The sequence below is a fragment of the Saccoglossus kowalevskii genome, chromosome 9 (assembly GCF_978046115.1).
Source record: "Saccoglossus kowalevskii chromosome 9, keSacKowa6.1, whole genome shotgun sequence".
In the NCBI taxonomy this organism is placed as follows: domain Eukaryota; kingdom Metazoa; phylum Hemichordata; class Enteropneusta; family Harrimaniidae; genus Saccoglossus; species Saccoglossus kowalevskii.
This window is the reverse complement of record NC_140649.1, coordinates 35,932,696-35,958,343: the sequence shown is the minus strand read 5'-3', so window position 1 is coordinate 35,958,343 and position 25,648 is coordinate 35,932,696. Positions and strand designations below refer to the sequence as shown.

The 25,648-nt window shown below is 34.2% G+C and overlaps 1 protein-coding gene across 1 annotated transcript in view; it reads left to right on the top strand.

Moving 5' to 3' along the window:
* LOC100375739 (uncharacterized) overlaps positions 1-25,648 on the top strand; it is a 70,592-nt gene that overhangs the window by 10,315 nt on the left and 34,629 nt on the right. Inside the window, exons 3-20 of the mRNA XM_085504084.1 lie at positions 1,918-2,391; positions 2,868-3,020; positions 3,295-3,408; positions 4,477-4,590; positions 5,495-5,722; positions 7,576-7,689; positions 8,949-9,098; positions 9,752-9,904; positions 10,322-10,435; positions 10,915-11,028; positions 12,297-12,446; positions 13,807-13,959; positions 14,433-14,546; positions 14,994-15,107; positions 16,212-16,439; positions 16,669-16,839; positions 19,042-19,272; positions 21,588-21,758. Of these exons, the coding sequence (XP_085360210.1) occupies positions 1,918-2,391; positions 2,868-3,020; positions 3,295-3,408; positions 4,477-4,590; positions 5,495-5,722; positions 7,576-7,689; positions 8,949-9,098; positions 9,752-9,904; positions 10,322-10,435; positions 10,915-11,028; positions 12,297-12,446; positions 13,807-13,959; positions 14,433-14,546; positions 14,994-15,107; positions 16,212-16,439; positions 16,669-16,839; positions 19,042-19,272; positions 21,588-21,758 (3,060 nt within the window). The remainder of the gene's footprint in view (positions 1-1,917; positions 2,392-2,867; positions 3,021-3,294; positions 3,409-4,476; positions 4,591-5,494; positions 5,723-7,575; positions 7,690-8,948; positions 9,099-9,751; positions 9,905-10,321; positions 10,436-10,914; positions 11,029-12,296; positions 12,447-13,806; positions 13,960-14,432; positions 14,547-14,993; positions 15,108-16,211; positions 16,440-16,668; positions 16,840-19,041; positions 19,273-21,587; positions 21,759-25,648) is intronic.

The window sequence follows — 25,648 nt, the reverse complement described above, 5'->3', positions numbered from 1 at the left end:
GAGTCTGTGTATCTACTTTCATTGTGTCAACATACTTGTACCTCACTATCACAATGTTGTCAACCAGGGTGTGGACGGTAATCCCTATCCATGGTTTTCCCAAAGTCATTTCATGAGTCTGTGTATCTACTTTCATTGTGTCAACATACTTGTACCTCACTATCACAATGTTGTCAACCAGGGTGTGGACGGTAATCCCCTAACCATGGTTTTCCCAAAGTCATTTCATGAGTCTGTGTATCTACTTTCATTGTGTCAACATACTTGTACCTCACTATCACAATGTTGTCAACCAGGGTGTGGACGGTAATCCCCTAACCATGGTTTTCCCAAAGTCATTCCATGAGTCTGTGTATCTACTTTCATTGTGTCAACATACTTGTACCTCACTATCACAATGTTGTCAACCAGGGTGTGGACGGTAATCCCCTAACCATGGTTTTCCCAAAGTCATTTCATGAGTCTGTGTATCCACTTTCATTGTGTCAACATACTTGTACCTCACTATCACAATGTTGTCAACCAGGGTGTGGATGGTAATCCCCTATCCATGGTTTTCCCAAAGTCATTTCATGAGTCTGTGTATCCACTTTCATTGTGTCAACATACTTGTACCTCACTATCGCAATGTTGTCAACCAGGGTGTGGACGGTAATCCCCTAACCATGGTTTTCCCAAAGTCATTCCATGAGTCTGTGTATCTACTTTCATTGTGTCAACATACTTGTACCTCACTATCACAATGTTGTCAACCAGGGTGTGGACGGTAATCCCCTAACCATGGTTTTCCCAAAGTCATTCCATGAGTCTGTGTATCTACTTTCATTGTGTCAACATACTTGTACCTCACTATCACAATGTTGTCAACCAGGGTGTGGACGGTAATCCCCTAACCATGGTTTTCCCAAAGTCATTCCATGAGTCTGTGTATCTACTTTCATTGTGTCAACATACTTGTACCTCACTATCACAATGTTGTCAACCAGGGTGTGGACGGTAATCCCCTAACCATGGTTTTCCCAAAGTCATTCCATGAGTCTGTGTATCTACTTTCATTGTGTCAACATACTTGTACCTCACTATCACAATGTTGTCAACCAGGGTGTGGACGGTAATCCCTATCCATGGTTTTCCCAAAGTCATTTCATGAGTCTGTGTATCTACTTTCATTGTGTCAACATACTTGTACCTCACTATCACAATGTTGTCAACCAGGGTGTGGACGGTAATCCCCTAACCATGGTTTTCCCAAAGTCATTTCATGAGTCTGTGTATCTACTTTCATTGTGTCAACATACTTGTACCTCACTATCACAATGTTGTCAACCAGGGTGTGGACGGTAATCCCCTAACCATGGTTTTCCCAAAGTCATTCCATGAGTCTGTGTATCTACTTTCATTGTGTCAACATACTTGTACCTCACTATCACAATGTTGTCAACCAGGGTGTGGACGGTAATCCCCTAACCATGGTTTTCCCAAAGTCATTTCATGAGTCTGTGTATCCACTTTCATTGTGTCAACATACTTGTACCTCACTATCACAATGTTGTCAACCAGGGTGTGGATGGTAATCCCCTATCCATGGTTTTCCCAAAGTCATTTCATGAGTCTGTGTATCTACTTTCATTGTGTCAACATACTTGTACCTCACTATCACAATGTTGTCAACCAGGGTGTGGACGGTAATCCCCTAACCATGGTTTTCCCAAAGTCATTTTCATTAATGATGAGAAGCAGGTATTAAAGTAAATTGATTGAGTGTCCACAGTTTGTCCATGTTAGGCTAGCTGAGCATTGTTGTCTCTTATCAGGATAGGTTAGGTTACAGTGCTGACCTGACTTTGTACCTATTTGCATGTAAGTGGCATCTGGGGGGAAAAATAATTGAAAATCTGTTACAATTTTTCTCACTAGCAAATCCGTGTCTTCCTAACCCATGCAATAATGGCGGGACATGTACTGCATATGCGAGAGATGGTGATCATGTGGCTTCATTTACATGTGACTGTGTGCCACCTAATGTGGGTAGAACGTGCAACAATTCTCCAGGATTTACAACACAGCCCACCATTCCGCTCGTAATTACAACAGTCACTATGCAACCTCAAACATTCCCATCAGAGCAGACAACGTTACCACAACAAGAAACTACGCAGCCCTCACAACAGACAACGCAGCCCCCACAACAGACAACACAGCCTCCACTACAGACAATTCAACCTACAACACAATCACCTGAAAAAACCACTCAACTGCAGAAACAGACGACGTCGGTCCCACAGCCAACCACTTTGTCACTTTGTACATTTACCATATGTGAAAATGATGGAACATGTGTAATTTTACCAACTGGAAGCTTTGAATGCCGCTGTCCACCAGACTTTGAAGGTAAGACACAGTGTCAATAACGAATTACTTATTATTATAAACTCTCTGACCTGGTGCCGTGCAGATTGTGGAAAACATACATGTAAATCCTGAGTGTGTTCATTGTTTATTGTAAACATCCAAATTTTATTTGAAATTTGAAAAGTTTATAAAATATTTTTCATTCATTAAGTCCTAAAATTTCTGCAAGCAGCTACAAAATGTTGCTTCACACATTTTCAATATCCTTTTTAATTTCTACACAATACTGATTCATGGTCTCAATAATGGATTTATTTACTTATGATTATGTGACAAACCAAGGCCTGATATAACCTGATTAAAGTCTGAGCTTTCATAAAATATATAGGTTGAAATGAACAACTTTTCTGGGAATATATTTATTATGTATTTTACTACCAGGAAAACTCTATTACTTCCGTAAAGATACCTTGGAGATCAAGAATTCACAGTGAATATTTATTTCTCATTTTTAGGTGCTCTATGTCAGATTTCACTGCGGCCAACGACGCCAGCTCCTCAGCCAACCACTTTGTCACTATGCCAGTTTACTGTATGTGAAAATGATGGAACTTGCGTACTTATACCGTCTGGTGACTTTGAATGCCTTTGTGCACCTGGTTTTGAAGGTAAGACAGTGCATTGCCAAGTTCTTTGCAAAATCTATCTCAGTAGCAAAATTGGATGGGGAATATGAAACAATTATTGATAATTTCAAAATAAAAAATACAGAGATGAATTATGATGACTGATGATAGAGAGAAATTGATATCTCTTGTCGACTTTGATCATGTTTATAAATAATATTACGTCATGATGATGGAAAATAATGACAATGTTCTTTTGTTAATTTTTGTTTTTAATTTCTTTGAAAATTAACAGTAAAATTCTGTTTTTTTGTAGGTCTATATTGTGACATTGAGATAAATGAGTGTCTGAGTAACCCATGTCAGAATGCCGGTACATGTCAGGATTTCATTGGTGCTTATGTTTGTAACTGTCTCAGTGGATTTGTAGGTAAGATGCATATACATTTCAGTTCACAATACAGTCAAATATGTTTATAGGGACCACCCAAGAGACACAAAACAGTGTTTATTTATAGGTTGGTGGTTTTTGTATAGAGATGGTCACAAACACAGATTTGACTACATCCTTGTTCTCAACCAACTATTGTGCCATCCACTAACACTGACCTTCTTATTGATTCTTCTGGTATTAAAATAACACATCAGGGAATCAATTGTTATGGTAATTTTATGCAAAATAGGGTGTCAATCTCATAGGGAACATTGGTGGCTGAAATTAGTCTCAGATTCAAACTTGAATATGTATTCATTTTAGTTCAACTGACTATAATTTGCTGCTGCTGATACAGAGTGGAGGCATCTCTAGGACTCCTGTAAAATACTTTATTTTTGCTGGAATTAATTTTCGCTGAATAGACTATTTGGGTGTTTTGTATGGAATTTAGTTTCATTGATTTTTGCAGAGTTGAATGTAAAATATTGGAACAACGGTACATATTCGCTGGATTTCATTTTCACTGAATTATTCTTTCAAATAATCAAAAATCAATATGAGCATCAAGTTTTTCTGAAGGGCCAAATAAAATAAATCTTGTGTTTTCAGTAACCCTACCTACCCATATTTTGGGGGAAAATAAAACGTTTATTTTATACAAATAAGCTGAATATTATGTATTTTTATGAAAATTACCAGGTAGCCATGATCATTCCACCATTGTTGCTATTTTTGATTTCACTTGCTTCTTTTTGTAAAGTGAACATTTTGCATTCATTTCTGTGAAGTAAACTTATCATGGAAACTATCTTAGATTTTTCTTATCTGTATTCATGATACTGTTCTAATACTGACCTGAGAGAAAACACCTTCTTGGAAACTGAAAAAATATAATACATGTATTAATAAAATAAAAATGTAGTATTTTTGTAGCCTTTATTTGTTTTATTTATTTATTTGTTATGAATATGTTAATTGTGATAAACCTCAGGTAAGGTTAAACATAACAGGATCACCATGTACATGTGCATAAATGATCAGATTGCCATGTTTTTATTTTAGGTTTATCCTGTGAAACAAATATAGATGAGTGTGCAAGTACCCCATGTCAGAATAATGGTGATTGTATTGATGGCATCAATAGATATACCTGTAATTGTCTTGCTGGCTTTGAAGGTAATACTTGCTATGCTTGCCATACTTTGATGAATGTTTTAATTATTTTTATGAATTTTTCTACGAATTTCTTTGCTAGTTTTTGCCAAATAGTTGTAATTTCTTTTTGGATACAATTACATCAAACATCAGTTGACTGTTTAATCACTGAGTTGAAATTCATAGACATTTGCACAACCACACATTATAGACAAAACTTTAGAAATTATATTAGGAAATTCCACTTTCCAATAAAGTAGATTCCCAATAAAAGAATTTGACATTAATAATCAGATGAGTATGCACAATTATATTGCAAAGAAATAACTTTGACCAATGCATTATGCAAATTACTTTGATCATAGCATTATGCAAATTACTTTGACTTTCATGGCATTCTGTAAATTACTTTGATCATGGCATTATGCAAATTACTTTGATCATGGCATTATGCAAATTACTTTGATCATGGCATTATGCAAATTACTTTGACTTTCATGGCATTATGCAAATTACTTTGATCATGGCATTATGTAAATTACTTTGACTTTCATTGCATTATGTAAATTACTTTGATCATAGCATTATGCAAATTACTTTGATCATGGCATTATGTAAATTACTTTGACTTTCATGGCATTATGCAAATTACTTTGATCATGGCATTATGTAAATTACTTTGACTTTCATGGCATTATGCAAATTACTTTGATCATGGCATTATGTAAATTACTTTAACTTTCATGGCATTATGTAAATTACTTTGACTTTCATGGCATTATGTAAATTACTTTGATCATGGCATTATGTAAATTTGACTTTCATGGCTTTGTATTGCAAGCTGTGAATATGGAATGCATAAAATGATGAAAGTTCTCATTTCTGTTATTAACAACCAGGATAACATTGTTGTATATTTCTACAGGTAGTGATTGCTCAGTTAATATAAATGAGTGTGCCAGCATTCCATGTGCCAATGGTGGTACATGCTTGGATAAGGATAATGGATATGAATGCCAGTGCTTATCTGGGTATAGTGGTGACAACTGTGAGATGGAATCTGTGGAATGTCTCAGTGAGCCATGTCAAAATGGTGGTACCTGTATTGATGGTATAGCCAGTTACCAATGTGTGTGCACTGATGGATTTCAAGGTATGATTGTTGTTGCTTATGTTACACATGTAATTTTTGTCACCACCTGGTATGTGCTCACCCCAGAAATGTTATTAAACACTGTTATCAACACTGATTCTAGTCACACCACTTTATAGTTTCCTGGCATCAATGTTATCTTAACCCTTCCAATGTCAAAAAAAAAGGTGAGTTCCCACCAGTTGATATGACAATGCCCATGTACATGTGCCATTCCACTGCTTCTTTGAATTTGAAAATCACAAAACAAAATATTAATTGTTGTGAAAATTACATTTGCCATGCTTCTTCTAAAATGATCATATGGCCCTTGAGTCTTCATACATATGCCCACATGTCAGTGGAGGGATTTGGCAGCTTGTCTTTACAAGAAAATTACTATGCATCCACTCATACCTCATGTCAGTAGAGAAATTTTATAAATAGATTTCTTTACCTATTTGAATGCAAATGTCAACTTTTGGCACCATCAACGAAATAATTGTGTTACAGTCTGCTTCTCTCCAAATGAAATGTTGATAAAAATTGACAAACCTTTTGGTCAAAAACTAAAAGCAACATCTGAAACTATCTGTATTGGCCAAAATGACAAAATTAAGTAAGAATTTCAGAGTCATATTTCAGAATCCTGTAGACAGATTCTGTTCATTCTTTGCATGTGCCCAGTACCTTATGTGGGACATATGCACATGCAGTGGTTTGGCGATTCAATTAAAAATGGTCGACTGGCAGCCATCTTGTTTTTTGAAAATGTTGTATTTTGGACATGCTTTGTCAGTTGTCATTCAAACTTGGTACATAGATTATACATGTTAGGATACATGTCCATGACAATTTATTTTGCAATTGTATCAAAGATGGTCGACTGGCAGGCATTTTTTTTTTTTTTTATGCGGTTTCTTGGATGTGCTCTGTCAGTTTTCATTCAAATTTGGCACATACATGTACTTTATATACATGTTAGAATGCATGTCCATGACAATTTGTTTCAAAATCTGGTCAAGGATGGCCGATTGACAGCCATCTGACTTGTTGGCCTTACTCTTATATTTCCACAATTTACGTACCATTTTCATTCGTATTTGGCACATACATCATACATATCAGTGTGTTTCATAATCAGATCAAAATGGCTGAATAATGGCGTTTTTATTTTTGGCCATATTACTATATCTCTGTCACCCATGTATCATTTTCATTGATATTTAGCATGTCATAAATGGATACATGTACATGTCAATTCAATTTGCAATTTGATCAAATATGGCCAACTGGCAGCCATCTTGTTTGTTTAAAATATGATAACTTGAACATGCTTTCACTTGTGATCTATGTTTTTCTTTGCTATGTCTTTAACTTGAGGGGTCATCACGCAACACATGTTCGAATTTGATGTAAATAAACAATCTGTTGTATATGCCACTTGGGACTCAAGTTTCAAGGACACACTCACGACAACCCCTCCACTTTAATATGACGAGCACGAAGAGAACTTTCAAAAATTTAATGGGGACTGTGTCATTTTCAATGACTTGTTCATTTTAGATACTATCAAGTACCGTAAAATCTGCATTAGAAGCCCCATCCCTAATAGAAGTCGCACTAATTCTTTTTAAATAACTGAGAACCCAAAATTCATCATTTCTCATATGTGTAGATGCTCCAATAGAAGCCGCATCCCCTCTGTTTCATTGTACCATTTTAATAGAAGCCGTGGCTTCTAATACAGATTACACAGTACTGCTTTGTGCTTTAATCAAAAATGATTGTAATTTAACTGTTCAAGGGTGTGATTTCATGATAGTCAAACTTACTCCCTGACTTTAAAAATTTTAAAATCCTGTTTTTTGCAGGTGTACTGTGTGACATTGAGATAGATGAATGTCTGAGTAACCCGTGTCAGAATGGCGGTACTTGTCACGATTTGATTGGTGCTTTTGTTTGTTCCTGTGTGACTGGATTTGAAGGTAAAATTTATATTACCAATGTTTCCTACTAGAAGGGGAACCCTTTAACCTTATTGTGGTGTCTACCTTATACCTTTGCATACATGTATTTGTAAGTACCGATATAATAACAAATTTATGCAGATTGTATGCAAATTACCTACAATAGCAATTATATTCCATCACATGTGCAGATGATATGCACTTTGCCTCTCGCTTGCAAGACAATGTGTTAGTCACCGTAACACAAGCTTTTCTACGTCTATAATTAGTATTTAGTTTAGCACTGCTAACTGATGCAAAGCATATACCAAACTACCTCATGCCTTGTAAACTACCTCATGCCTTGTAAACTACCTCATGCCTTGTAAACTACCTCATGCCTTGTAAACTACCTCATGCCTTGTAAACTACCTCATGCCTTGTAAACTACCTCATGCCTTGTAAACTACCTCATGCCTTGTAAACTACCTCATGCCTTGTAAACTACCTCATGCCTTGTAAACTACCTCATGCCTTGTAAACTACCTCATGCCTTGTAAACTACCTCATGCCTTGTAAACTACCTCATGCCTTGTAAACTACCTCATGCCTTGTAAACTACCTCATGCCTTGTAAACTACCTCATGCCTTGTAAACTACCTCATACCTTGTAAACTACCTCATACCTTGTAAACTACCTCATGCCTTGTAAACTACCTCATGCCTTGTAAACTACCTCATGCCTTGTAAACTACCTCATGCCTTGTAAACTACCTCATGCCTTGTAAACTACCTCATGCCTTGTAAACTACCTCATACCTTGTAAACTACCTCATGCCTTGTAAACTACCTCATACCTTGTAAACTACCTCATGCCTTGTAAACTACCTCATACCTTGTAAACTACCTCATGCCTTGTAAACTACCTCATGCCTTGTAAACTACCTCATGCCTTGTAAACTACCTCATGCCTTGTAAACTACCTCATGCCTTGTAAACTACCTCATACCTTGGCTTTTCTATGACAATGAGAGTGCAGTGTCTCCACACATCACTCAAGTATCAGTCTGAGCACTTCAACTCTCTACTTGAGAAATTAATTTTTCACCTTACATGTATAACTACCAATAATTTTTACATAACTGCCAGTGATCATTTACAGAGATTTGATAACCAATTAATTATTAAATGAGACATTCACTACCAAAGATATATATTTGTAAAGTTCTTTCACAAATAGCTAACAAACATATACAAAGTAGAGGCTTTACTATGAATGATTGTTTCATATTTTTCAGGTGATTTGTGTCAATTCATGGCGGCAACAACACAAGCCCCTCAGCCAACCACTTTGTCACTGTGTACATTCACCATATGCGAAAATGATGGGACATGTGTAATTCTTCCAACTGGTAGCTTTGAGTGTCGCTGTCCACCAGGTTTTGAAGGTAAGAATAGAAGCCTCATTTTGGTCCTCTACATGTTTCAGTCAACATGCACAAAAAAAAAATCAAAACGAAACATCACTTGAACAACAATGCATCGTTAGATCACTATGTATACACACTTCGAACATAACAATCAACAATACTAAACAGTATTTCTTTAAAAACAACTAGGGGTGTTTACTCTCTGTGGCGACTTTTCAAATTTGCAAATACAATTTTCATTCTTTGTTGAATCCACTATGTGATATGGTAATGAAAAACACATTAGGAACTAATGTAAATGTTTGTGAAGATTAGATGACGCACTTTGTTTCAGCGGTTCAATGTCATTTGACATTGATTGACAGCTATTAATTATTCAAGCTTAGTAGCATGTTTTTTAATCAGTTTTATTTACTTTTATTCCTCAAAATCTCAATTCATACACTATTTAACGTTAAAAATACATTTGTATAACATATGATCACTGCTGTGATATTCATAGTGCGTACATCCACTTTGGTATGACAAAATCGACCTGTAATTTGAAGAAAACATGACTTTACCGGAACTTGTCATGAGCTGTTTACTTCAGTGATTTCCAAAGAACTTCTATAGCATATTGGTAGTACATTTGTATACCTAGGCTTTTAACATTTGTTTTACATTCTTAGGTGCTCTATGTCAGGTTTCACTTCTACCAACAACGCCAGCTCCTCAACTAACAACTTTGTCTCCATGTCAAGTTACTGTATGTGAAAATGATGGGACTTGCGTACTTATACCATCTGGTGACTTTGAATGCCTTTGTGCACCTGGTTTTGAAGGTAAGACAGAGCACTGCAAAATATTTTTCAATTTTAATTACCAAACTAGATTAATAATAATGCAAACTATATTTGCTCTATTAGAAGCGCATCTCCAACAACCAACAATTGCATGTATTGTATACCATGTGCCACTAATAGAACAAATACTGCAATTCTTTATTCCGTCTAAGTGAAAAAAAAAGAATTACTGTTGTTGTTGCAGTCAGAAACAAGACAAGAATGTGAATGCCTGATTTCTTGTGTCATGTGACCATGGCAACAAGATAACACCCATCAGCTGTGTTGAGTACTCCCTGACGACAAGATAATACCTATTAAATGTGTTGAATACTCCCAGGCGATAATGTATTCTCTATTATCTGTGTAATCCCTGGATTTGTCTTTAAATCTCATCCTAAACCTTGGTTTTTGTAGGTGTACTCTGTGGCATTGAAATAGACGAATGTCTGAGTGACCCGTGTCAAAATGGTGGTATTTGTCAGAATTTGATTGGTGCTTTTGTTTGTACCTGCGTGACTGGATTTGAAGGTAAAATCAGATTCTTAATACCAGTGTTTCCCACCAAGGGGGAAGGTGACCTTTAACCTTTTTGTGGTTCCTTCCTTGTATCTTTGCATGCATGTAAAACAATCTTTTCTATGTCTGAAATTATCATTTTAGTTGCACTGTTTCACAATGGACTCAGAGCATATAGTATGGATGATTATTTGTCCATCTATCATCTTTGTAATCAGAAGTCCTCCCTGGCTGCCATGACAACCTATAAAATTAATGTATTGCATAGTTTTTGAGAAAAGATCTGGGAAAAAAAATATGTCAACAATGACCAAATTGAAATGAAATGAATTCACAGTAAACAATGACTTATGCTTGAATTGCTTTATAAGGAAACTTCTGTAATCAAACCAAATTATAATTCAAGATGAACAGTTTTATTTTATTTTAAATTCTTTTCCTGACTTTGAAATCATAGTCATTACTAACAGTGAATTTGGCATTTCCTGTAGGTGAACTATGTGACATTGAAATAAACGAGTGTCTGAGTTACCCATGTCAGAATGGCGGTACATGTCAGGATTTAACTGGTGCTTACTTTTGTAGTTGTCCGGCCGGATTTATAGGTAAGACGCAAACACAGTCAGGTATCCCACCCATCAACATTTTTGAGGTTTCCACCTCTCTTGTCATAGATTGTTTAGGTTTACATGTAAAATAATATGAATCATTGCTATTTTAATTGTATGCAAATTTTCTTTCTGGGATTCAGCACCAATTGTAAGCTACCACATACTTAGCTACCCCTACATATGACAACGAGAGTTCAATGTCTCCACACATCACTCAAGTGTCAGCCTGAACACCCTAATTATATCTACTTAAGATAGCAACTCAGGTTCATGGCTAATTCTCTTTTTTTTTTTTTCTGAGTCGATATCAAAATATTTAAATAATAGTGTAAGTTACAGAATGAAATTACCTTTAGAAGTTGGAGAAATATGATGAAAAAACATGTGATATGTTCCAGAATCTATTGACTTGATTGTACTGTTTGTGAATCAACTTAGTGGTTTGCGGATTACAACAGATTACGATAAGCAATATTTGGGCATGTGCAAACAACTCTATATACTTTATACTGGCCAGAGTTAAACCATGCTGACTGTTGTAATGTAGAACTCTTTCAGTTTTTTCATGCGTCACAAATTCGGTTTAAAATTTACTCACAATAATTTTTGCAAAAGTCATTGATATTATTCCCGGTTTGCCTTTACAGTTCTTTTTGTAAGGATATTCAGTTTTATATAAAATGCTCAAAACAAAAGGAAAAACAAAAAATCAAAAATGTGTTTTATTACGGCGGCCATTTTTAATCCTTTATCCACTTGACTTGTAATGTAATGTATCTGCAAACAGCATTGTTGATATAGGTTAGTTATAGAACAAGGAATGTTGATGATCTATGGTGTGTGACTCAAGGCGAGGACACAATTGTGCTCGCCTGTTTTGAATTCAAGGCGAACACAGTGATTGTTTGTTTTGGTTGACTGTAAAACCTGATCTGAATAAGGAGCTTCACAGAACACATCGTTGCACATAAAGCTGATACCGGGTACTATACAGCCGTTCTGAGAATTATTCAGACAGTCAGTTAGCAATATATCTTGAAACTTTGCAAAACACTTGGGTCTTTTCCAATCTAGACTTGATGGCGCCGTTGTATTGGCACGCCCACAATTGCAATTATTCCATTATCTTGCAAGATGCGGGTAAAATGCCGTTTTCAAAACGACACGCGTTGGTTACCATATATTAACAGATTATATGTTGTATATGCATTCAAAGTGTTATTTTAAGGTTGTACTATGAATGGTTGCTTCGCATTTTTCAGGTGATTTGTGTCAATTCGTTGCACCAACAACACGAGCACCTCAGCCAACCACTTTGTCACTGTGTTCATTCACCATATGTGAAAATGATGGAACATGTGTAATTTTACCGACTGGAGGTTTTGAGTGCCGCTGTCCACCAGGTTTTGAAGGTAAGGCACAGTGCCAATAACTAATTACTTATCATTATAAACTCTCTTTTTGTCCTGGTGCCATGCAGATTGAATTCCCACATACATTGTATATCCTGAGTGTGTTGATTCTTTATTGTAAACAACCACATTTCATTTGAAATTTGGAAAGTTGATAAAATATTTTCCATTCATTAATATGCATTGAAGTCCTAAAATTTCTGCAAGCAACTACCAAATCCTCTTCCCATCCTGGTGTCAATTTTTTGGCATTTTCTTAAATCATAAATTGATAAAGAGGTTTAAAAAGAGTTATTCAATATTACTGTTTAAATGTATAAACTTGAGGTAGTGAGAGGGGAAAACAAAAAAACAAAATTTTTTAGATTCTTAAACATTATATTTAATACTTTCTAAATCGTTGGTCAAAATTTACTGTGCTCCATGTATTTGGTAAGTAATTTCTGCTTGTTTTCATAAACCCAACATTGGGTAAACATGTTCTTCAAACATTTATGTACCAGGTTGATTGATGGACTGAAAACAATAGATTTAATTTGTATACTGATTTTTTGACCATCCAGCTTACTATATCCAGTGTGATCTATGACTTAGAAAAGCATAATTTCAGCGAGGTTTGATCAAGTGAGATATTAAAGGTTTTCACACCATGACATCATATGTTTACATTTTTGCCAACCAGCATGTGAATGTCAGATAACAAATATTGCTTACCGATCAGCGATAGCTCGCGATCTGCTGTGGTGAGTTGCGTTATTAACCGAAACATACATGTATATTCAATATCAACAACAGTGTTATTCTATCTTTGGCTGCGAACAGTATTTTTTTGCCAACCAGTCTCTGCTCATGTGCATGCACAAAACGCAAACGTAAAAACGTAAAGTGCGACGATTGATAGCTGATCATTTTTAGCTCCACTGTCGACTTTGTCGAGCGGAGCTTATCATATGAGTGATTGTCGTCTTCGTCCATCGTTCGTGTCAATGTTTTACTTTTTCGACTTCTTGAAAACTACAAGCCTGAATGCTTTGATAATTGGTGTATATATACCTTGGGTAGACCTCTATAAGATTTGTTCATTTCATGATGATATTTTCAATTTTCTAATTTTGGTGAGTATTTTTGTCATTTTTGGTAAAAAGTGATATTTTCGACTTTTGTTAAAAACCGCAAGTCCAACCAATACTATACATATTGTTCATTTTCTAATGATATCTTCTGTTCTTTAATTGAAATGTGCATTGCTAACAGCGGAGCTATCTCAGCAAACAGGCTGCTTGTCTATATCAACATATAATAATGTTGTTACCTTGGCCACTAAATAATGCTTCACTTAACATTTGTTTTTCATTCTTAGGTGCTCTATGTCAGGTTTCACTTCTACCAACAACGGCAGCTCCTCAGCTAACGACTTTGTCACTATGCCAGTTTACTGTATGTGAAAATGATGGAACATGTGTACTTGTACCGTCTAGTGGTTTTGAATGCCTTTGTGCACCTGGTTTTGAAGGTAAGACAGAGCACTGCAGTGATTTTTTTAAGTCTAAGTTCAAGTTAAAGTACAAAATGGTATAAATAATTATGCCTACCATATTTACAGTATAGAAGTAAATGTAAACCAAGAATTGCATGTATTGTATACTGGATCATTAAAAATATGACTTATTTTGCCCTTTGACATACCTCGTGTCATTTACATTAGCACATGTGCTACTAATAGAACAAATACTGTAATTCATTATTCTCAAAAGAAATACTGTTGTTGAAGTCAAAACCAAAACAAGAAAAAAATGTGAAGGCATTATTTCATGTGCCCTGTGACCATGGCAACAAGTTAAAACCCATTAGCTGTGTTGATTACTCCCTGACGACAAGATAATGCGTATTACATGTGTTAAATACTTCCTAGCAATAATGTAATCTCCATTATCTATGTTGAATACACTCTGGATTTGTCTTTAAACCTCGTCCTGTTTTTTGTAGGTGTACTCTGTGGCAGTGAGATAGATGAGTGTCTGAGTAACCCATGTCAGAATGGTGGAATATGTCAGGATTTCATTGGTGCTTATGTTTGTAACTGTCTCAGTGGATTTATGGGTAAGACGAAACACAGGTCAGATTTATGATAACAGTGCTCTCAACCTTTTGTTCTATACAGTGTCTTTCTCTTGGATTTTTTTAGATATACAAGTAATACAATCTTTCTTACAAAACACTGGTTGCTGAAGTTAGTTTCAGATTCAGATTTAAATATCTACACACATGGAATCATTTCTGTGTGGAATTAGCGAGAACCTTGTCATACACTACAATGGAGTTATGGGAAGATTGTTCAAAAGGATATTCACCAAAAAACCAATCTGTTAACCTGAGGCTGAAATTCTGAATTCTAAATGAGGATATCTTCAGCATCATCTTTACTGAATGGACATGGACAAATTTTAAGAATATGATAATTGTGATAAACCTCAGGTAAGGTTAAACATAACAGGACCACCATGTACATGTGCATAAAATGATCAGATTGCCATGTTTTTATTTTAGGTTTATCCTGTGAAACAAATATAGACGAGTGTGCGAGTACCCCATGTCAGAATAATGGTGATTGTATTGATGGCATCAATAGATATACCTGTAATTGTCTTGCTGGGTTTGAAGGTAATACTTGCTATGCTTGCCATCATTTTTCCTTTCAAATTTGTTGGTTATTTTCTATGAATTTTCTAGAAATGTCTTTGTTAGTTTCAGCAAAATGGTTGTAATTTCTATTTGGCTACAGGTCTCCATCAAAATATCTTGGAGAAAAAAAGTAAAAAAAAAATATGTTGGTTTATTTTGTGAAATGCGATGTCAGTTGACTGTTTGATCACTGAGTTCATATAAATTTGCACAACCACATCTATTGTAGACAAAACTTGTCCAAAACATTGTATAGCCTATATTAGGAAATTCCACCCTCCAATAGAGTAGTCAAGTGCTTAATGATGGGACATTACAACATCCAGAACTATGCTGTTCAGAAATAACTTTGACCTATAGGTACAATACACTCATGGCAGAATATGGTGTCAGAAGTAAAACTGAAAAATACCAGTACTTAACACCTGATTAATATTCACATCATAGCTTGCAAATTAACTTTGATTATGGCATTATGCAAATTACTTTGATCATAGCATTATGCAAATTACTTTGATCATGGCTTAATACAAATTACTTTGATCGTGGCATTATGCAAATTACTTTGATCATGGCTTAATACAAATTACTTTGATCGTGGCATTATGCAAATTACTTTGATCATGGCATTATGCAAATTACTTTGATCATGGCATTATGCAAATTACTTTGATCATGGCATTTTACAAATTACTTTGATCATGGCATGATGCAAATTACTTTAATCATGGCATTATGTAAATTACTTTGATCATGGTATTATGCAAATTACTTTGATCATGGCATTATGCAAATTACTTTGATCTTGGCATTATGCAAATTACCTTGATCATGGCATAATGCACATTACTTTGATCATGGTTTTATGCAAATTACTTTGATCATGGCATTATGCAAATTACTTTGATCATGGTATTATGCAAATTACTTTGATCATGGCATTATGCAAATTACCTTGATCATGGTATTTTACAAATTATTTTGATCATGGCATTAATATGTAAATGAATAAATGCATAAAATGATGAATGTTCTCATTTCTGTTATTAACAACCATGATAACATTGTTGTATATTTCTACAGGTATTGATTGCTCAGTTAATATAAATGAGTGTGCCAGCATTCCATGTGCTAATGGCGGTACATGCTTGGATAATGATAATGGATATGAATGCGAGTGCTTATCTGGATATAGTGGTGGCAACTGTGAGATGGAATCTGTGGAATGTCTCAGTGAGCCATGTCAAAATGGTGGTACCTGTATTGATGGTATAGCCAGTTACCAGTGTGTGTGTACTAATGGATTTGAAGGTATGTTTATTCCTGTAGTTTGAGGTACACTTCTCTAAATAAATATGTAATTTTTGTCACCTCAGTAGAACACAGCCAGATTTAGAAAGTTATTTTTATCCTGTACTTGTCAGCAAATTATGAACTCTAGCTATGGAAATTTAATAATTTACCAGTACAGTAATTACCAGACAATTCTAGGAATCATGCTATGCTATACGACTGATGATAACATTTGATGTATTTATAGGAACCCATTGTGAAATGAACATCAATGAATGTTTGACAAGGCCATGTAAGAATGGAGGAACCTGCATTGATAACTATGGTAGCTATTTATGTGAATGTTACACTGGTTTCAGTGGTGTTGACTGCTCTGTGGATACTGATGAATGCAGCAGTGGGCCTTGTCTCAATGGAGGTAAGTTAAAATTATTGACATGTAGCGCTGTCTGAGCTTATGTACGTGGATGTAGTACTTAAGGTAAACATACTCATAAATGCAAATACTCAAAATACACAATGTACATTCATTTTGCAATGAACTTTGCTATTTTTCGAGTGAATGGTGACCATTTTTTTCAGTATTAGAATGATTTACTATTGGTTGCCATGATGAGGGTATTATGTCATATCTCAAATTGTTGAAAATGGGGGGAAAATTAATATCTGATTAGATCAAAAATCATTGTTTTGTAAAGTGATAAACAATGCTATTTTGCTGCCGTATCATTTTATGAAATGTACCGTTCTATGAAACCCTTCTAAAAATAAATATATTTGGCCACTTTACTCAAAATATGATTGTCACATGCTACCGTCACGTGGGGAAGAGGCAAGTGTAGCTCGATCAAGTGTAGTCAATCAGAGTGGCGCAAACAATCGACAAAACAAACCAGAGTTGCGTATATGCGTGAATAGAACGTACTCGTTTATTGAAGTTCGATAGAATATATATATATGCAATACCAGAGGGCGTATGGTTCTCATCTACAGAACATCAATGAACTATAATAATATACCCAAAAATTAATTACATAATAAGCGCTAAATACACAAATACAAATTCGCTGAGCACTGTGGTAGTTAACGTAAAATGGTGGGCATAAATGTTATTTGCTATACGTGAATTTCTTAACTACAGTCAGTTCATTGTTCACACTGGAAACGAAGTAGGCTGTAGAACTTCTTAGCGTAGACTTGGTAACTTAGAAGTGGCGTACACTAGTCAAGGTGGCTGTAATTTTCATGTAGTTTAAGCGACCAATTCACAACCTGTTGGTGCATTCGTAGATGCTGGTGAACAAAACCGGTTGACTTTCGGAAAGGCAGAAGGCAAAGCTGTGAAAGTATCTTGAAACGGGTGCAATCACTCACCACGAAGTGCCCGACTACGTGTAACCGTCAGACCAGGCCCAAACCACCCAGCTGCTGTTCAAAGCAAAATCTACCACAGTACTGAACTTCAAACCACATGACTGCTTTATTTATACTTTCTAAGTGTAGTGAATATCATAATATGGCTCAAACTGTCATTGAATATGCAAATCAGACAAACTTAAGAACAATGAATAGTGAATAAATTTGTATAAACTCAAAAGTACATTTCTACAAGATCAAATATTGAAATATTGTTACAATGACACTGTAACACACTAAAGAATACTGCTTCATGTTACCATGTAGTTCTGTCATCATACATGAACCAGTGAACATTGTCATGCAACCTTTGTTCAATTAAAGACACTTTAAAATAACTACATGTTTGAAAGTCTACTCAGCTGAAGTTTCTTGAGAGGTTGGCAATATCATTTGATATCAGCTACTGGTACTGAGAAGTTAATGGTACTGTCAGCTACTGGTACTGAGAAGTTAATGAGTTGTGGGGATGAAAGGAACTTTTAAATAATTACATTCAGTGTGCACTGTACACGACTATATATAATAGTGTGCAATATATATGTGCAAATATCTATGTCTAACAATATGCAATAAAAATCCCATTTCACACAAGTTTAATTCTATTTATACATCAATCTAATCTATTTCTGTCCAATGACAACACAGAATACAGTCATCACCCCATTGAAAAAACATACATGCTTCGCAAATATGCAGGGACATTAGCAAAACCAGACTGAATACTACTGGGTAACCAGTTCTTTCACAGCCCCACTCATTTGCATTAGTGCTGGTTTGTTTTGCAATTCACATAACTTCAATAGGAATGTTCGTCGCATATAAAGAGCTAGTTATCTCATACATGCTTGGTGTTTGCCTATGTATAGAAAAAACCTGTGTGAAACTGGAACCTCCACTTACGTTCCAGTCCATTCGATTTCTATAAATCAGTTGTAAAAATCACACTTGTACAATCGGAGGAGTACTTCTACAAACTGAACAATTTTTCACAGTCCAATTGATGTTCAGATTAGATATCTACTGTATTTGCTTTATTTGAAGTACATACATGAATAGTATACACTTACATGTACATTACAAGTGTGTAATGGGGGAAATACGTCATATTTCATTGTTCTAGTTTAAAACACAATTTTTGGTTTATATGAGCTTTTATTCATGGCTTGGTACCTATATGCATTTGTTTGTCCCTCTCACTCAGGTATATGTACTGATTTGCTTGGTGCATATCGCTGTGACTGCCCTGATGGTTTTGATGGGTTGAACTGTGAGTTGGATGGTGATCAGTGTGCAAGCAATCCCTGTTTAAACGGCGGTACTTGCAGCGATGGTATCAAGTACTACACTTGTAGATGTGCTAGCGGTTTCACTGGACCCAACTGTCAAATTGATAACATCAATGAATGCAGCAGTAGTCCTTGCTTAAATGGAGGTGAGTTGATTCCTGCATGCCAAGCATATAATGGAAGTCTTTGTGGTTACTCTGTCTGTGTATGTTCAACTTAAGAACCACTCAGATCAAATTTCAATCGAAAAATTGGTACCTTGATGCACTAAGATAACATACATTCCTGAATAGTTATGGGGTTAATACTGTGTATATTAATTACCTAATTTGCATAATAATTAGCCAATTTTCATTAGTCTGCTGTCCAAATATCCATATTCAGGCTGTAATATTATAATTATGACTTGTTTGCTGCTACACATGATGTGTAAAACTTTTCATCAGTGGTTTAATAACGACATCATCTGCTGCCATCTTGAATAATAATTAGCTGCATATGTATCCATCTTTACAGGTCACAGTATAAGCTTTACTGAACCACAGAATTCTCTATTCATTTTTTTTTAAACCATGTATCTGATTTGTGTTTATAAGCTATGTCATCTTGAATAATAATTATCTGCATATGTATCCATCTTTACAAGTCACAGTATAAGCTTTACTGAACCACAGAATTCTCTATTCATTTTTTTTTAAACCATGTATCTGATTTGTGTTTATAAGCTATGTCATCTTGAATAATAATTATCTGCATATGTATCCATCTTTACAGGTCACAGTATAAGCTTTACTGAACCACAGAATTCTCTATTCATTTTTTTTTAAACCATGTATCTGATTTGTGTTTATAAGCTATGTCATCTTGAATAATAATTAGCTGCATATGTATCCATCTTTACAGGTCACAGTATAAGCTTTACTGAACCACAGAATTCTCTATTCATTTTTTTTTAAACCATGTATCTGATTTGTGTTTATAAGCTATGTCATCTTGAATAATAATTAGCTGCATATGTATCCATCTTTACAGGTCACAGTATAAGCTTTACTGAACCACAGAATTCTCTATTCATTTTTTTTTAAACCATGTATCTGATTTGTGTTTATAAGCTATGTCATCTTGAATAATAATTATCTGCATATGTATCCATCTTTACAGGTCACAGTATAAGCTTTACTGAACCACAGAATTCTCTATTCATTTTTTTTTAAACCATGTATCTGATTTGTGTTTATAAGCTATGTCATCTTGAATAATAATTAGCTGCATATGTATCCATCTTTACAGGTCACAGTATAAGCTTTACTGAACCACAGAATTCTCTATTCATTTTTTTTTAAACCATGTATCTGATTTGTGTTTATAAGCTATGTCATCTTGAATAATAATTAGCTGCATATGTATCCATCTTTACAGGTCACAGTATAAGCTTTACTGAACCGCAGAATTCTCTATTCATTTTTTTTAAACCATGTATCTGATTTGTGTTTATAAGCTATGTCATCTTGAATAATAATTAGCTGCATATGTATCCATCTTTACAGGTCACAGTATAAGCTTTACTGAACTGCAGAATTCTCTATTCATTTTTTTTAAACCATGTATCTGATTTGTGTTTATAAGCTATGCCATCTTGAATAATAATTAGCTGCATATGTATCCATCTTTACAGGTCACAGTATAAGCTTTACTGAACTGCAGAATTCTCTATTCATTTTTTTTAAACCATGTATCTGATTTGTGTTTATAAGCTATGTCATCTTGAATAATAATTATCTGCATATGTATCCATCTTTACAGGTCACAGTATAAGCTTTACTGAACCGCAGAATTCTCTATTCATTTTTTTTAAACCATGTATCTGATTTGTGTTTATAAGTTAAGGCATACATGTACTAGTATAGTAAAAGGAATTTCTGTTTACTGTGACCATCTTTGAGTCTATGCTATTCCATTGTCTAGGGTTAAAAAAGCTAAATATAACGCCTTCAGCCAATATATTTGTTACATTTTGATACAAACCCAGGTGATTATACTACTCATAAATCTGATCACTTCCAATTATGACAGAAATGTTTAAGTTATTATACCCCTTTGTCTTGAAAATCAGTTTGAAAGCACAATACTACAGTAAAATATTTTATTTACGCTATTTTCGCTGAAGGGATGATTCAGTGAAAACAAAGTCCAGCTAATTTACTGTTTTTCCTATATTTTCCTACATTCAACTTTGTAAAACAGTAAAAATTAATTTTACAGTAAAAAGTGAATTTTATCAAGCAGTTTCTGTACCAAATATGATGTGAAAACTGACTCTTCATGATGTTTTTGTTTTTTTAATATCTTGACAACATCAGTGGTTCACCCATATTATAAGTTATATCCAAATCAATCAATATGTCTGCATTCTTTGATATGGTATTGAGATTTAACAAATCTGTGTTCTTGTTCTTCATAGGATACTGTAGAAACCTAGTTGGTAGCTATCGATGTGATTGCCAAACAGGTTGGTTTGGAGTTAATTGTGAGAATGATGGAGACCAATGTGAAAGTGAACCGTGTCTGAATGGTGCTGAATGTGTGGATGGTATTGGTACATATATGTGTATTTGTTTAGATGGTTACACAGGTAAGTACTAATTATGGATGGTAGCTCATTTGTTTTTTATTTATGATATGCCATATATGGTAGCTCATTTGTGTTCTATTTATGACATGCCATATATGGTAACTCATTTGTGTTTTATTTATAACATGCCAAATATGGTAACTCATTTGTGTTATATTTATGACATGCCATATATGGTAGCTCATTTGTGTTTTATTTATAACATGCCATATATGGTAGCTCATTTGTGTTCTATTTATGACATGCCATATATGGTAACTCATTTGTGTTCTATTTATGACATGCCATATATGGTAACTCATTTGTGTTATATTTATGACATGCCATATATGGTAGCTCATTTGTGTTATATTTATGACACGCCATATATGGTAGCTCATTTGTGTTCTATTTATGACATGCCATATATGGTAGCTCATTTGTGTTATATTTATGACATGCCATACATGGTAACTCATTTGTGTTCTATTTATGACATGCCATATATGGTAGCTCATTTGTGTTCTATTTATAACATGCCATATATGGTAGCTCATTTGTGTTTTATTTATGACATGCCATATATGGTTACACATTTGTGTTATATTTATAACATGCCATATATGGTAGCTCATTTGTGTTTTATTTATGACATGCCATATATGGTTACACATTTGTGTTATATTTATGACATGCCATATATGGTAGCTCATTTGTGTTTTATTTATGACATGCCATATATGGTAGCTCATTTGTGTTTTATTTATGACATGCCATACATGGTAACTCATTTGTGTTCTATTTATGACATGCCATATATGGTAGCTCATTTGTGTTTTATTTATAACATGCCATATATGGTAGCTCATTTGTGTTTTATTTATAACATACCATATATGGTGACTCATTTGTGTTTTATTTATAACATGCCATATATGGTAACTCATTTGTGTTTTATTTATGACATGCCATACATGGTAACTCATTTGTGTTTTATTTATAACATGCCATATATGGTAGCTCATTTGTGTTTTATTTATGTCATGCCATATATGGTAGCTCATTTGTGTTTTATTTATAACATACCATATATGGTGACTCATTTGTGTTTTATTTATGACATGCCATATATGGTAACTCATTTGTGTTTTATTTATGACATGCCATATATGGTAACTCATTTGTGTTTTACGATGTGCCATACATGATAGCTGTTTTGCATTTTATGATGTACCACACATGGTAACTCATTTGTATTTTATTTATGACATGCCATATATGGTGACTCGTTTGTGTTATATTTATGACATGCCATATATGGTAGCTCATTTGTATTTTATTTATAACATGCCATATATGGTAGCTCATTTGTGTTCTATTTATGACATGCCATATATGGTAACTCATTTGTGTTATATTTATGACATGCCATATATGGTAGCTCATTTGTGTTTTATTTATGACATGCCATATATGGTAGCTCATTTGTGTTTTATTTATGACATGCCATATATGGTAGCTCATTTGTGTTTTATTTATGACATGCCATATATGGTAGCTCATTTGTGTTTTATTTATGACATGCCATATATGGTAGCTCATTTGTGTTTTATTTATGACATGCCATATATGGTAGCTCATTTGTGTTTTATTTATGACATCCCATATATGGTAGCTCATTTGTGTTTTATTTATGACATGCCATATATGGTAGCTCATTTGTGTTTTATTTATGACATGCCATATATGGTAGCTCATTTGTGTTTTATTTATGACATGCCATATATGGTAGCTCATTTGTGTTTTATTTATGACATCCCATATATGGTAGCTCATTTGTGTTTTATTTATGACATGCCATATATGGTAGCTCATTTGTGTTTTATTTATGACATGCCATATATGGTAGCTCATTTGTGTTTTATTTATGACATGCCATATATGGTAGCTCATTTGTGTTTTATTTATGACATGCCATATATGGTAACTCATTTGTGTTATATTTATGACATGCCATATATGGTAGCTCATTTGTGTTTTATTTATGACATGCCATATATGGTAGCTCATTTGTGTTCTATTTATGACATGCCATATATGGTAACTCATTTGTGTTATATTTATGACATGCCATATATGGTAGCTCATTTGTGTTTTATTTATGACATGCCATATATGGTAGCTCATTTGTGTTCTATTTATGACATGCCATATATGGTAACTCATTTGTGTTATATTTATGACATGCCATATATGGTAGCTCATTTGTGTTTTATTTATAATGTGCCATATATGGTAGCTCATTTGCATTTTATTTATAATGTGCCGTATATGGTAGCTCATTTGCATTTTATTCATAATGTGCTATATATGGTAGCTCATTTGCATTTTATTCATAATGTGCTATATATGGTAGCTCATTTGCATTTTATTCATAATGTGCTATATATGGTAGCTCATTTGCATTTTATTTATAATGTGCCGTATATGGTAACTCATTTGCATTTTATTCATAATGTGCCATATATGGTAGCTCATTTGCATTTTATTTATAATGTGCCATATATAGTAGCTCATTTGCATTTTATTTATAATGTGCCATATATGGTAGTTGATTTGAATCTCCTGCATTTATACAAGTACATTTTAAGTTTCTGTCTAAGTAAGAACTTTCTATCAGTGTTGCTACCAGTGAATATACCCTGTCTATTGAAGAGAAAAATGCTTGAGGCCTAACTCAAAGAACTTTGAAATGGGTTAACTAGATATGGCGGTCAAGGCAATTTTGAAAGAGTTATATAAGGGTCAGGAAACTATTGAACAGACAATTGACAACAAGGTCCATAAGTTAAATTATGATATAATAACAAGTACAATGCAAAGGTTAATCAATTGTCAGAAAACTTTTAATTGGAAATTGGAAATTGAGTAGATGCACATTTTGGTTGTATTGGATGAGAAGATGTCCATTGCTATGCATTCTATTACAGGTGTGAGCATTGGTATTATAATATACTGTACAATACTTTATTTTCGCTTGGAATTTATTTTCGCTATTTTCACTGAAGGAATGATTCAGTGAAAATGAAATCCAGCGAATATACTTTTTTTTCTATACATGTAATTTACATTCAACTTGTCAAAAATCAGTGAAAATAAAATCCACACAAAAAGTCTTTTCAGCGAAAATTAATTTCAGCTGAAATAAAGTATTTCACAGTATATGAGTATGATTTAAACAAAGCATGAAATTAAGGGTATTTTCAAGGCAAAGAATAGAAAATCTGCCGGTGTTGACAAAATTCTGTATGACGTCTCGAAAACTAGACAGTCGATTGTATTCTTGACACACTTTTTCCACTTATGTTTTGGTTCAGGGAAATGTATATGATAAAAAGCTTAATTTGTCCCATTTTTAAAGACAATACTATTGACAGACTTGTTCATCTTAACTAAGTATATAGGTATACCGGTATCAACTATTTATAAATTATATAGCTTGCTACTTAATTTCAAGGGTTCACAATTTTTAGAACATAACGATATTTTGTCGACGAACAAAATGGTTTCAGAAAAAATAGTTGCATCCATTGTACGCAATAAATAAAGCTTATGGGTTGTCAACATTTATGCTCAGCTCCGTTGTCGACTTTTTCATAGCTTCTTGGAAACTACAAGCCTGATTGCCTTAATACTTGGTGTAATATTGTTGAAGTCTTGTTAAAACCGCAAGTTTGATTGATTTGATATTATACATATAGGTACTACAGGTAGACTTCTAATTAATTGAAATGTGCATTGCTAACAGCGAAGCTTTATCAGTCGAGAGCAGTGCAATAACAAGATTGTCATTGTTAGTTTGTATCCATTCACTCATTTCTTATCTTAATAATCTAGATTCACAATCAGCA